General features: G+C 38.5%; 7 protein-coding genes across 7 annotated transcripts; 3 read left to right on the plus strand and 4 right to left on the minus strand.

The window, feature by feature from the left end:
- The first annotated feature begins 1,185 nt into the window (after positions 1–1,185).
- Positions 1,186–3,275, plus strand: LOC145903888 (katanin p60 ATPase-containing subunit A1-like). The gene has a single exon (XM_082992073.1). It carries the CDS (start codon positions 1,202–1,204, stop codon positions 2,717–2,719), a length of 1,518 nt encoding a protein of 505 aa, XP_082848199.1. The 5' UTR covers positions 1,186–1,201; the 3' UTR covers positions 2,720–3,275.
- On the plus strand, positions 3,186–4,286 carry LOC145903899 (NIF3-like protein 1). The gene has a single exon (XM_082992084.1). It carries the CDS (start codon positions 3,186–3,188, stop codon positions 4,284–4,286), a length of 1,101 nt encoding a protein of 366 aa, XP_082848210.1.
- Positions 4,287–4,352: 66 nt separating this feature from the next.
- On the minus strand, positions 4,353–6,141 carry LOC145903886 (GPI alpha-1,2-mannosyltransferase 4-like). Its single transcript, XM_082992071.1, has 2 exons — positions 5,979–6,141; positions 4,353–5,914 (listed from the first exon to the last, which is right to left on the minus strand). The coding sequence occupies exons 1-2, from the start codon at positions 6,100–6,102 to the stop codon at positions 4,353–4,355; spliced, it is 1,686 nt and encodes a 561-aa protein (XP_082848197.1). The 5' UTR covers positions 6,103–6,141.
- Positions 6,142–6,152: 11 nt separating this feature from the next.
- On the plus strand, positions 6,153–7,414 carry LOC145903904 (DNA oxidative demethylase ALKBH2-like). The gene is made up of 3 exons (XM_082992091.1): positions 6,153–6,294; positions 6,362–6,494; positions 6,551–7,414. Exons 1-3 carry the CDS (start codon positions 6,266–6,268, stop codon positions 7,031–7,033), a joined length of 645 nt encoding a protein of 214 aa, XP_082848217.1. The 5' UTR covers positions 6,153–6,265; the 3' UTR covers positions 7,034–7,414.
- Positions 7,415–7,696: 282 nt separating this feature from the next.
- On the minus strand, positions 7,697–9,021 carry LOC145903908 (thiosulfate:glutathione sulfurtransferase-like). The gene is made up of 4 exons (XM_082992094.1): positions 8,893–9,021; positions 8,422–8,564; positions 8,203–8,359; positions 7,697–7,898 (listed from the first exon to the last, which is right to left on the minus strand). Exons 1-4 carry the CDS (start codon positions 8,916–8,918, stop codon positions 7,856–7,858), a joined length of 369 nt encoding a protein of 122 aa, XP_082848220.1. The 5' UTR covers positions 8,919–9,021; the 3' UTR covers positions 7,697–7,855.
- Positions 9,022–9,292: 271 nt separating this feature from the next.
- On the minus strand, positions 9,293–10,426 carry LOC145903909 (thiosulfate sulfurtransferase/rhodanese-like domain-containing protein 3). The gene is made up of 4 exons (XM_082992095.1): positions 10,286–10,426; positions 9,893–10,035; positions 9,653–9,803; positions 9,293–9,493 (listed from the first exon to the last, which is right to left on the minus strand). Exons 1-4 carry the CDS (start codon positions 10,309–10,311, stop codon positions 9,457–9,459), a joined length of 357 nt encoding a protein of 118 aa, XP_082848221.1. The 5' UTR covers positions 10,312–10,426; the 3' UTR covers positions 9,293–9,456.
- Positions 10,427–11,184: 758 nt separating this feature from the next.
- Positions 11,185–12,078, minus strand: LOC145903907 (thiosulfate sulfurtransferase/rhodanese-like domain-containing protein 3). Its single transcript, XM_082992093.1, has 4 exons — positions 11,936–12,078; positions 11,709–11,857; positions 11,483–11,633; positions 11,185–11,377 (listed from the first exon to the last, which is right to left on the minus strand). The coding sequence occupies exons 1-4, from the start codon at positions 11,965–11,967 to the stop codon at positions 11,329–11,331; spliced, it is 381 nt and encodes a 126-aa protein (XP_082848219.1). The 5' UTR covers positions 11,968–12,078; the 3' UTR covers positions 11,185–11,328.
- Between the last annotated feature and the right edge of the window lie 406 nt (positions 12,079–12,484).

Consider the following 12,484-nt stretch of genomic DNA (forward strand, 5'->3'; position numbering starts at 1 on the left):
TTTGAATAATGTCCGCACGGTGGAGCTAGAGGACTATTTTAAATAATGTCCGCACGATGGAGCTAGAGGACTATTTTAAATAATGTCCGCACGGTGGAGCTAGAGGACTATTTTAAATAATGTCCGCACGATGGAGCTAGAGGACTATTTTAAATAATGTCCGCACGTTGGAGCTAGAGGACTGTTTTAAATAATGTCTACAAGACGGGGCTAGAGGACTACTTTAAATAATGGCCGTACCAATGATTTTTTAAAACTTTTAAAATCATTGGCCGTACGATGGGGCTAGAGGACTACTTTAAATAAATTTAAACACTAGCTGCATGATATATCACGCTTATTTTACTGATATAAGAAATGGACAAACTAGTTTCAACTTAAGTATATTGTGGTTTCAGGTAACGTAATGTGGAGTTTCCGTACATAATTGTTTTGTAAAAGGTGGACAGCAAAAAGTTGGGAGTGCATAACGTTACTGTGCTATCATAATATATCAGAGCAGTGTTTCCCAACCAGTGGGTCGCGACCCATTGGTGGGTCGCAAAGCATTTCTAAATGTTACAGTTTTCTATTAGATCACGAAAACATTACATTATAATTGTTTTTTATTCGTTCGGTCATATCTCATTGTGGGTCGCACTAAAAAAATTGCATTTTTCAAATAGAGGCCAAAATTATGGTCACGGATGAGTAGTTTATTCCTTAATAAAGCTTTTTATATAGTGTTCTTTGGTGTATTTCAAATGCGGTAGTAACGATTTTAAATGTTTGTTCGAATGAAATTTTTAAACAAGTATAAATTTCAAATAAAATAAAGTATATACCTAAGCACAACGTTCGATGGAACCACCGTAAGTGTTCGAAGCACAAATTGAAAAAAGTGAGTTTGTTCTGTGTCATCCACGTTTTTAGTTTCGTGAACTTGATTTGATCCCGTTGTTGTTATATTGTCTGGTTACCCCTGCTGCCATCTATAGTAAATCAAAATAAACTGTTTTGTACGTGTATATGTATTAATGTATGTATTATGTTTGTGCAATCTAAATTAGCTGGTTGCCATAGTGAGCGCCGATTAAGTCAAAGTGAGTGTAAATTTATTAAAACGGTTGTTAGTTCATTTAGTTAGAACAGGAAATAGACAATGCATAAAAAAGGGTAAAATCCAACTTTGTTGTTTATAGTTTTGGAGTAAAAAATAAAAATGAGTGCAAGTAATTCAACTTTAGATGAAATTTGTGAGAATGTTAAAATGGGTCGTGAATATGCCCTGCTTGGTAACTACGACACTGCAATGGTGTATTATCAAGGAGTTTTGCAGCAAATCCAAAAGCATGTAGCCACAGTCCGGGACCAAGAAACAAAAAGCATGTGGCAAGGTGTAAAACAAGATCTCACACATGAATATCAAAATGTGAAAGATATTACCTCCACCCTGGCAAGCTTTAAAGTTGAAGGTAGCTACCAAGCACCATCACGTGAAGCCAGGGCTGGTTTTGAAGAACCAACAAGGGATCCAGATGTATGGCCCCCTCCAACTCCAGTGGATCAGGGACATAGACCATCGCCAAACGTGAGGAGAAACAACCCACCAAGACCTAACCCTGGGAGGGCTAACCCACAACCTGCTGTGGAAAGAAGAGGGGGCAGAGCCAATAATCCAGGCCCTGCCAATGCTAGGCAAGATGATCGGGCTTACAAACGACAAGCAGATAAAGTTAAACGAAGTGACAAGGGTCGTGCTAATTCTCCAAGGAGAGGGTCTGAGGCAAGCAAGGAAGAAAAGCGTTTTGATCCAACTGGATATGATAAAGATTTGGTGGAAGCGCTTGAGCGAGACATAGTGCAGAGGAACCCTAATGTTCACTGGACAGATATTGCAGGACTGGGGGAAGCTAAAAAATTGCTTGAAGAAGCTGTGATTTTACCCCTTCTTATGCCTGATTTCTTTAAAGGCATTCGTCGACCGTGGAAAGGAGTGTTGACTGTTGGGCCCCCTGGTACTGGCAAGACATTGCTAGCAAAAGCAGTTGCAACAGAGTGCAAAACAACCTTTTTCAATGTATCTTCATCCACCCTGAGTTCCAAATACAGAGGAGAATCTGAAAAACTTGTGCGGTTACTTTTTGACATGGCAAGGTTTTATTCTCCCAGCACAATCTTCATTGATGAAATTGACTCCATTGGAAGTAAACGAGGAACCGGTGATGAGCATGAGACTAGTAGGCGTGTGAAGGCAGAGCTTTTGATTCAAATGGATGGTGTTGAAGGTGCCACTGGTGGTGACGATGCCACAAAAATGGTCATGGTTCTTGCTGCTACAAACTTTCCTTGGGACATTGATGAAGCTCTAAAGCGAAGGCTTGAAAAGAGAATATATATTCCCTTGCCAGATGCTGAAGGTAGGGAAGCACTGCTGAGAATAAATCTTAGAGATGTGGAAATGGCTGATGATGTAAATTTAAAACTAGTTGCTGAGAAGCTTGAAGGTTATTCTGGGGCTGATATTACAAATGTTTGTCGTGATGCTTCCCTAATGGCTATGAGACGAAGGATTGCTGGCCTAAAGCCTGATGAAATTCGAAACCTTTCTAAAGAAGAGCTTCATCTTCCCACCACTGGAGAAGATTTCATGCAGGCCATTGGCAAAGTTTCTAAGTCAGTTTCTTCATCTGACCTGGAGAAGTATGAAAAGTGGATGAAAGAATTTGGTGCTGTGTAACTGTGTCATCAACCCATTTTGGGGTACGGTGAATACAATAAACTGTGATTTTTTAAGGCAAATCTTCGGCTGACATTCCTATTTGTGTATTTTCTGCAACCTAATATTACTTAATTATAGCCTAAATTGATTGGAAATTGTCAAATGATGTATTTACTGCTATTGAATGTTTTGGTCCCAATTGATATGAGCTTAAATTATTTCATCTGATGTAATTTGCCTGGAAGTAGAATGTGAATATTAAATTAAATTGTGCTAAGGTTGCACCGATGTGTTCTTTTGTTATATTTGAGTTAAGATGTTGTTAACTATTATGGTAATTACAAAATAGTTGTTGACTTGTTTCGTACTTGTAACAATTTTGCAAAGTTAAAATACTATTGTTGGTGGCAATTGTTACAAAAAAGCTTGGTATAACTTTTCTTTATATAGTACAGGTGCTAATTATGTACATACTTTTCAAGAAATGTTCCAGTTGCCAAAGGTGCTTAATTTGTTTCATTGTCGCTTTGCTCAAAAAACAATTTTGCTGTGTGCCAACATGAACTTACATGCAGTGGTTGCTGTCCTAAATGAGTTCGCACCGACAAAATATGCTGCTGATTGGGATAACGTTGGTCTGCTAGTTGAACCCACTGCACCCCACGAAGTGAAAAGAATTATGTTAACCAACGACCTGACACCATTTGTTTTGGAGGAGTGTGTAAGCAACAAAGTTAATATGGTTATATCTTATCACCCTCCCATATTCAAAGCTTTCAAGCAATTGACATCCAGGGCTTGGAAGGAAAGACTGATTGTCAGGGCAATTGAAAATAGAATAGCTGTGTTTTCACCACATACCTCATGGGATGCTATTAATGGAGGAGTTAATGACTGGCTTGCAAAGTGTTTTGGAGATCTGGAATCTTGCACACCAATTCAGTGTAACCATGTTAAAACCATGCAGTCAGTGTGTATTGATGTGGATATGTCCGAATTATCTAATTCAACCTTTGCCAAAGAGCTGATTGCAATGTTTCCGAGGACTACCAGTCAAACTGTTGGAAATTTTACAAGGTTTTCTGTCTCCTGCAGCCGGGTTGATGTTTTCAAACTGACTGAATTGGGTGTCAGATTTGGTCAAAATATTGAAAAGTGGCAAGCAACTTCTCCAGCCAACCTTCTAATACCAAGTGTTGGTTCTGGTAGACTCTGTAGACTAACCAGTCCTGCATCAATTAGTGAATTGCTTAAAAGGGTTAAATCTTTTCTTTCACTAGACCACCTTCGCTTGGCTATGGGTGATCATAGAAGTATGGACTCTGTGGTGAAGTCAGTTGCCTTATGTGCGGGGTCCGGTTCATCTGTTCTTAGGGGTGTCAAAGCTGACCTGTACCTTACTGGTGAAATGTCCCATCATGATGTTTTGGATGCTACATGTGCTGGTACCACTGTAGTGCTTTGTGAACACTCCAACACTGAAAGAGGCTTCCTTAAGGATGTAAAAGATACTCTTTTACCAAAACTGAATGGTACTGACATCCTAATATCTAACCAAGACCACGAACCTCTGAAAGTGTATTAAGGAGTTTTGTATATTTCAAACAAATTTTGTTTGCAATTATAAAACATTTCATTTTCACATAAAAACTCACTCTTTGAAGCTTTTTAACTGTAAGGTGTGTTGCACATCACTGATGCTATGAACTCTATGAATATTAAGTGTCATATCTTGCAAAAATTTTAATATCCGTGAGTCTCCATTATCACACCCATTCCCAGTTCTCCAGGCAGGATTATAAAACGTTAAATGTGGGTGCACTTCATAATACAGTTCCATGTGGTATTTGTTTTGTAATAATTGCTGTGTGTCACATAGAATGGATGCTGGAGATACGAGATACAATAGCGTATTGTGGGGTTGAAGAATTGTGCCCAATGTATCATCTACATGCTTTAACTCCTGTTCATTAATAATGTGAATATGAAGTGAAATGTGTCCAGTGGGGCTAAGTTTACTTTTATGCAAGTTCATGAGGTGCACTGGTGGAGTAGGTGTGTGATAAAATAGAATGTGCAATTCAGTGTTTGTATTTGATGATGACAGGAGCTGATCGTGCACGCTTACCATCGAGTGCATATAGTCCATGCATGGTATCATGCCACCTTCATTGATCATGCCAAAAATTAAGAATAATACAACATTAAAAGTTACCCACAGTATGCTGCCAACTTTTGTGCACTTAACATGATGAATTTGGGCTGAAGTTAGTATGGTCAGTGGAACAATCAATGGAACCAGAAATAAATCATTCCCAGAAGAAAATAATAAAGAGTAAAGTGGGCCAACAATTGCAATTAACCCCATCATTGCCAGTGTGTTTTTAGCATGATCAACACATGCAGCTGGCAATTTGAGCAGTTTGGTTAAACACAAAAAAGCAAAAAGTGGAGACATGGACAGTGCAATAATATGTTGTGCATGCAAGTTAAACAAACTTCTGTGGTTTTCTGCTTTGAAGAACCAATGGGAGAAAGACGCCCAAGGTAAATCAGTAGCCCATTTCTTGAAAGATGCAATGCTCAGTTGAATGTCAAATAATTCCTGAAATTTGTCTGGGGCAGTATAAACACAATCTACAATAAACAAGCAAGCAACAGTAGTTATTACACCCGGCACCAAACTGACAAAGCTTTGAAACACACTTTCAGTGCCCTTACATTTGACAACCCAGAGCAACACTGGCATGCAAATTGCTACTGCATAACTAGTATCCATAAACACTGCAACTGTAGCAATACATGATAGCAGAAAGTTTAGACTGTGGGAGTACTTTTCATGGGAGCATATATATAAAATTGTACTAAGAAAGATTAACTGGTATGTGGCAAGAAATGTTCTGGTACAAAAAATCCAGCTAATGCAGGAACTTGCAAAAATGATACATGCATGGTGGGCTGTCTCTGGATTATTGCAACATTGTAATGTGGTACGATAAATTAACATATCCACAAGAAGACTATGCGCAGTCACAAACATCCTGGGAAAGATCAAAAGTGTGTATGATGTCACAATGCTGGGAAAAAACTGTGCGCAGTATTTAAGCAGCACATATGGAAGTCCTGTCGAGCTCAGTTGAAAGAGTATATTTTGTTTGGAAAGACTTGAGTTGGCTTGTGCAGAATGGCCAGAAAGCAGTCCAAAGATGTTATCTAAAAAACAGAGAGAAATATTAATAAAACAGCACGAAAGGTTTGCCATAAAAGTCCACTGTACCTGCCATGACTTCTGATGTTTGAAACTCTTTTTCAAACACCAAACCAGTTTGGGGAAGAATGCAGAGCATAAAACGCAAGGCTGCTAAGTGCAGCCAAATCATTCGGAGCCACATACAATACATTTTCTAATTCCTACATTTATTCCGAAATGACAAGTTTATCCAGCTTAGTTTCATAAAATAAAAACAAATAAAAATGGTTAGACAACTTGCATACTATTTATGTTTCAGATGATGTTATAGACCTAGATTACTTTTGCAATTGCAATTTAAAGCACTGATAAATATGGATGAATTGCAAGGGAAACAACACAGGTTTTATGATTGCAATAACATTTTAGGAACATTATTTGCCCATAAGTCCTATTTCACTATGTTGCAGTGTGGTTACCTATGAAAAAGAAAATATGAACGTGACATATGAGATTTTGTTTTCAACATCTAATGCAGACAAACTGTTTTCATCACTCGAAAATGATCTGACATATTATTCCGGGCAACTAGCTAAAATAAATGTAAGGAATGTAATTTCTTCACAATGCACATTTTAAAATAATGGTTTTCCTTGTAGATATTTGGAAAATGGATAGATATTCCAAGACAACATGTTGCATATGGGGAGACTGGTTTAAAATACAAATTTTCTGGAAATACGATTCCAGCCATACCATGGAATAATGTGGACTGTTTGCAAACTATAAAACAGGCTGTTGAATCTGTGGTTGGCACAACATTCAACTTTGTTCTAATTAATCGCTATGCAGATGGGACACAGTACATAGGAGAACACAGAGATGATGAAAAAGAGTTGGATGCTGATGCACCCATTGCATCCCTGTCTTTGGGGCAGGAACGGGATTTTGTGTTTCGTCATAAAGACAACAAGGGTAAGCAATGCAGAAACGACCTGGAAAATATCAAGATATTGTTGGAACATGGAAGTTTGCTTGTAATGTATCCACCCACAAACAAGTTTTGGTACCATGCTCTACCGAAAAGGCAGAGAGCGAAACAGCCAAGAATAAATTTAACATTTCGAAAAATGAAGTTCTAATGAAAACTAGTCCCTAGTTAAATGCACATTCACAAATTATGTTTTCGTTTATTTACAACTCGGTTGGTAATCCAAACCATAAAAACGCATGACTGGTTTTGTAGGTTTAATATTTCTATGCTAGTATGTTTTTCTTGTGCCAAGATTAATATTTGTTTAAAACAATTGCTTATGGCTGCACCGTTTTGTTTTATACTAATCTGTTGTAACAAACAAATATCGTCCAACGAAAATGTATTTTTAATACTTTGTGTAAAAAACGCGAACCAGTTTGTTACTAACTGGTTTTATCCTTTGGGTTACTTCCGTGTTTTTTTTATCAAAATAGCCTGCTCGGTTTGCTTGCAACGAAATGTTTTACTATGTTAATTATTCGGATAATTTGGCGACCTACGATCCAAAAAAATAAAATTTCAATTCTGAGTTGCTACGTTTGTACAGACTGAAAGGTAGGCTATGTATACGCATGTTTCTTTTATCCGGGAAGAAAACACCACCCTTCTTTGCTCATCTGGGATGTGGTGGTCAATAGAATGCATGAACTTTTTTGTGATGAAAACATTTACATAACAATCACATAATTATAAAAGCTGTTTTTCAGTTGCTGCTAAATATTTTCTCAGACTAAAAGCAAGAAAATATAGACAATTTATTATGTTGAGTTTGACATCAAGATGACGTACCGCACGATGGAAATAATATTTGTAAAAATGACGTAAGTACAAAAAAGAAGTAGTTTGCGTTCTGTGCAAAGGCTTGCGCAAGCGATCCTGCAATCCGGTACATAGGCTCCAGAGACAGCGCAGTATTGATGCTTCATTGTCACTTTTCCCATCTCAGATAGCCGCCAACAAAGTTTTGGGAACTGTAAAAGTAAACCAAGAAGTTTACATCGATTACTGTCGTACATAATGGTGTCGGGCTTCCACGCCCGCCAAGGGACTGTCTATAGCCTTCTATATCTCAAGGTAACTGTTGAGTTACAAAAAATCTCGATTTAATTACTAAAAAAGCTCAGGCAACACGTTGTGAACAAACGTTCTGCCATTCCTCGTCACGAATTCGCGGATGAGACATTTCTGGGTTAGGTAACAATTCGAGGGCAGATTGCTGTGTGGCGTAGCAAACTTGCTATATAATTTCGCTGTTGTTCATCTTTATATACTAACTTTAATCCAAATTTTTCGTTTGCAAGCTTGACAGCTGCTGATCCGCGAAATCCATGTTGACAATAAAACACCACCGCCGCTTTTTGGTTTTCAGGGTTTGGCTTGTCAACATCGTATTTGGCCTTAAACTCCTCAGGAGTTAAATTCAGTTCTCTCTCTGGTGGAAACGGTTTAAAACCCCGTTGGTGGATTGATTTGGGAGCAACAGAACATGTTTACCTAGTTGTGGATAAGGAATGTTGATGCTTGGTTCAATGGCCCCGTATTTTTGTCTTTCTGAATCATTTCGCACATCAACCAATAACACGTCCTCTGTACGGAGTTTCTCCTTCAACTGGGCCATGTTGAGTTTTTGGTCATCTCTGAAGGTAACGACAGTTCACCACATAAGCGTGATATGACGAACGAAAACAACGTGCAGATCGACCGACCAGCAGTGGCTGCCTTTACCATAGCCAAGACGCGAAATGTTATTTACATTTAGTCCCTGTTACCAAAAGGAAACTGGTTACACAGTGAGTTACACAGCACTTAATATGTTACATAATTTAACATTTAATTCACCATTGTGTATCAGTGTGAGTTTAAAACAACGAATAAGGAATTTAGTATTTACCACTTTAAAATTTACCGAACAGATACCGTAAAATATCCTTATCTATTATTGAAATATGTTATTTGGAAACTTACCTTAAACCACCTAGGAAGTTTCCCATCTCTCCGAGACTGCTGGCAATCACTAGCTTTGCTGTAAGACTATACACTAGGTTTTGGACCTTACTAATGTTACTATTACGCCAGTTGGCGCAGACACGCCAAACAAATACCACATGCCATAAATAAGTGCGTTATAAAATCGAGCGAGATTTTTTGTATCAGATATTAACTGATGAACCGTGACAATTTTGCGAAGCCTTTTCAAAGCACTGTCCGTTAATGCAGATACGCAACTGGGGTTTGGTTTATGCCATTATGTAACAAACTAATATAGATTTTCGTTGTTTAAACATTGCGTTGTGTGCAACAAAAAATACTGTATTTAAAAAACTATTCAGAAGTTTATGAAAATAAAAGAGAAAATAACTATACATTGGGATTTTATTGAAGCAATGCGAAACCCTTTGGCAACATTTCATTTAACTTTTATTTGCCAAATAAAGGGCACGACTATAACAACACTGCACAAAACGGTTTATTTGACTTTTGAAGAATAAATCCAATCAGGGAATCAGTCTGCCAACTTTACTTTGGCTTTTACCATTGCGAGTAACCTCCGTCCAAGTTTTGGGACCTACAATCACATGATGAAGAATTTTTTTTTGTAAATAGCAACATACATCGTTATAAACATTGTATTAACACGCTAATTGCACTGCGTCAAATACAATGTGGCCAAACAACGCAGCATATAAAAACGACAACCATGCTGTTGTATCATTATCAGACTTACTTTATACCCAATGTTTCCGCAAGCTTGACGGCCTTAGAACCACGAGCGCCTCGTTGGCAATGAAATACCACCCCTCTATCGTCATTTGCAATGGGTTTGTCAACACCGTACTTCTTCTTAAAATCATCTGAACTCAAGCTTAATTCCTTCTCTACACGAACAGGTTTTTGTCACACAATCGCAAGCAGCAGTTGTGTAATAATATTTGTTTCAACGTGAAGCTTTTGTTGGTAATGTTACCTAGATTTGACAATGGAATGTTGATACTGGGGTCAATAGCGCCATGTTCTTGTCTTTCCGAATCATTTCGAACGTCAACGACAAGCATCTTCTCCTTTCCCAACTTTTCCTTCAACTGCGCGGGGTTGAGTTTTTGAGAATCACTGAATAAGGGAAATGTGTGCACTAGCGATTGTGACGAACCCACAACAAAGCAACTGGTAACAGTTAACAAACAATACGAAAGAACGAGCAACAATGGGTATTTTCGTAAAATATTACATTACAGCAAGTGTGAAGTAGCTTATCCATTTATCTATCATGAAATGTTAACGCATTATATATTCACACAAGTAACTATTAAATGATATGTTGATCTTTTTCCCAACGTTTGCATACCTCTATTAAACTTACCTCAATTCAACTGGTTGATGGGCCATTATCAATAAGCGACAGAAGTTTTAATGACTGACAAAAACCACAGTTCCTACAAAGGCAAAATTGTCTAATGCGCGCTGCAGCACAGACAGGTGATGATTCACAGGCAAAAAAAATTCCTCCGCTCTAGCGTCGAGGTAATCAGTCAGCTGGAACGACACAGACTTCCTTTCTCAATTACAAAATACGTGGAAAGGTGCGCCATAAAATGTTGTGGCTTTTTCTTTTTTTCTTTTGTATTCATTCATCTTTTCAACGTTTTGAGATATTGTGCCACAAAGAGTCAGTTATTGGTGAGCACATTACTAAACCAACCATTTTTGGTTCGCACTTTTACTGTTTTTGAATTTGTCCGCTTACAATTTACAACACACTGTTTAGTTATTGGGAACTACTTGTGGTACTGACGCAAAAAATCACAATCAGTAGTAGGTGAAGGAAGTACTCCTTGTTTTACGTCCCTCGTTGTCCAACATTAAATTAACTATTAACCAAATGCAATAGAAATTACCATCAACAAAACTTAATTCACATTGTAGTGTACATCATACATTCTCCGGCAATTTGTCCATTGTGTTCAGATTTGGCCTACATAAAAACAACACACCACATAATTATGATTATAGATATCCAGTAACAGTTTCGGCAATTAGGTGTGCCTCGTGATCTATTATCCGCTTGCTTCTCTGTTACAAGTAAAGGACATTTTTTCTGTGAAAACTCTCATATGATCTAAAAACATAAGAAAACTGCGGATTTGATTGGCAACTCGTACATTGGCATGGTGGCCAATTGCTTCATTGCTCCTTGACATGTACTTTTGTTGCAAAATTTGTTGTCAAAGAGATTAAAGGACCAACATAAAAACGACCATGTAAATGCCTTGGTTGTATTGTTGAAGGGCAGTTAACACCACAAAATAAAAAGGTGTGTTTAAGTTATGTCAACGAGAAAAGCAACAACGGATCAAAACAGCATGATAAGTGAATTTTGCATTTCTTGCTTGAAACGGATTCTGATTAAAAAGACCTCTTCCATGTGCTCTGCCCTCCATCGAGGTTTTTAACCCTGTAAGTAAACACAACAGCATTGATTGTGATTAAAAAAGCTGGTGGTTTACGATGCGACGCAGAACCAAATATGTTAAACATTTACAGGGCCCTTGGTACATACTTGTCAAATCCTAATTCATTGGCCTTCAGCACAGCTTTGGTTGCCCTACCACCCTTTCCGCAGTTAAACACAACCTCTGCGCCGCTGGACGTTGGTTTGGGGATGTTGTACTTTCTTTGGAAATCTTCTCCATTCAATTGCAGAGCGCTTTCTGCAAACGACGTTGTTGAGTTTGCGCGCATGCAGCAAAAAGCAATCGCAAAAGCAATCGCACACCAGCTCATACCTAGTTCGGGCAAAGGAATGTTCATCCAGCGCTTGGCCGCAATTTTTCCGCTCCGGGCCACCTCGTCGGGGTTTCGCACGTCAATTACCACGACCTCGTCCTTCTCAACGCGGACTTTCATATTCTCAATTGATTCCTGTTGATCCGGCCTGCGAACGTTGGAAAACCCGTCGATCGAAAAGTAATTCACTACGCACATTCCCACATGCAACTATATTTGCACCGACCTCAACAACCCTTCGGCGTCCGGTTGATGCATTTTGGAGTTGTTGGATGTTTGATTGAAAACTTTTCCAACGGTCTTGATTCTCAAATGCGAACGGTTTTCAACAGTGCAACAACAGAATGCCTGCAGCTACAGCACGCGTCAACTACTTCCTGAAATGACGCGTCAGCGAAATTCCGCTTCGTCACGCATGCTGTTTCTGTGCGTGGGCACGGCGACTTACCTAACTTCTTCAAACCTGGGGCGGCATGATGAGCACACCTCGTTAAGTTTAGCGAGCTCGCTATTGACGCAAAACCTCGAGTTATCGCTAAGCGATTCTCGTTAAGATCCTCGCTAACTAACGAGGATCTCAGACCACTCGCTAAACTCATTTTTGTCGAAAAACTGCATTACGGCAGCATATTGTGCAATTATTTGTTATAAAAAATAACCAAGTATTCATGGGATATGTTTCACTTGGGGGTAATAGTTTAATTTTGCTTGCCTGCATTTGCAGTATGTTTTAATATTTTTGTGAAGATTTCTAAAAGCTTTAAAATATAGGGTA

Source organism: Ascidia mentula, chromosome 5 (assembly GCF_947561715.1).
Source record: "Ascidia mentula chromosome 5, kaAscMent1.1, whole genome shotgun sequence".
Classification (NCBI taxonomy): domain Eukaryota; kingdom Metazoa; phylum Chordata; class Ascidiacea; order Phlebobranchia; family Ascidiidae; genus Ascidia; species Ascidia mentula.

Coding starts and splice junctions, on each gene's coding strand:
- LOC145903899 (XM_082992084.1), top strand. CDS start 3,186: ATGTTCCAGTTGCCAAAGGTGCTTAATTTGTTTCATTGTCGCTTTGCT.
- LOC145903908 (XM_082992094.1), bottom strand. CDS start 8,918: ATGGGAAACTTCCTAGGTGGTTTAAG. Junction 8,565..8,892: donor AACTTCCTAGGTGGTTTAAG/GTAAGTTTCCAA, acceptor CGTTACCTTCAG/AGATGACCAAAAACTCAACA. Junction 7,899..8,202: donor AACGAAAAATTTGGATTAAA/GTTAGTATATAA, acceptor TTACTTTTACAG/TTCCCAAAACTTTGTTGGCG.
- LOC145903909 (XM_082992095.1), bottom strand. CDS start 10,311: ATGGCCCATCAACCAGTTGAATTGAG. Junction 9,804..9,892: donor CATTCCATTGTCAAATCTAG/GTAACATTACCA, acceptor CTGTTCGTGTAG/AGAAGGAATTAAGCTTGAGT. Junction 9,494..9,652: donor GCGGAAACATTGGGTATAAA/GTAAGTCTGATA, acceptor ATGTGATTGTAG/GTCCCAAAACTTGGACGGAG.
- LOC145903907 (XM_082992093.1), bottom strand. CDS start 11,967: ATGCATCAACCGGACGCCGAAGGGTTGTTGAG. Junction 11,858..11,935: donor GACGCCGAAGGGTTGTTGAG/GTCGGTGCAAAT, acceptor CAACGTTCGCAG/GCCGGATCAACAGGAATCAA. Junction 11,634..11,708: donor CATTCCTTTGCCCGAACTAG/GTATGAGCTGGT, acceptor CGTCGTTTGCAG/AAAGCGCTCTGCAATTGAAT.
- LOC145903904 (XM_082992091.1), top strand. CDS start 6,266: ATGGATGAATTGCAAGGGAAACAACACAG. Junction 6,295..6,361: donor TTGCAAGGGAAACAACACAG/GTTTTATGATTG, acceptor ACTATGTTGCAG/TGTGGTTACCTATGAAAAAG. Junction 6,495..6,550: donor GGCAACTAGCTAAAATAAAT/GTAAGGAATGTA, acceptor TTTTCCTTGTAG/ATATTTGGAAAATGGATAGA.
- LOC145903888 (XM_082992073.1), top strand. CDS start 1,202: ATGAGTGCAAGTAATTCAACTTTAGATGAAATTTGTGAGAATGTTAAA.
- LOC145903886 (XM_082992071.1), bottom strand. CDS start 6,102: ATGTATTGTATGTGGCTCCGAATGATTTGGCTGCACTTAGCAGCCTTG. Junction 5,915..5,978: donor AACATCAGAAGTCATGGCAG/GTACAGTGGACT, acceptor TCTGTTTTTTAG/ATAACATCTTTGGACTGCTT.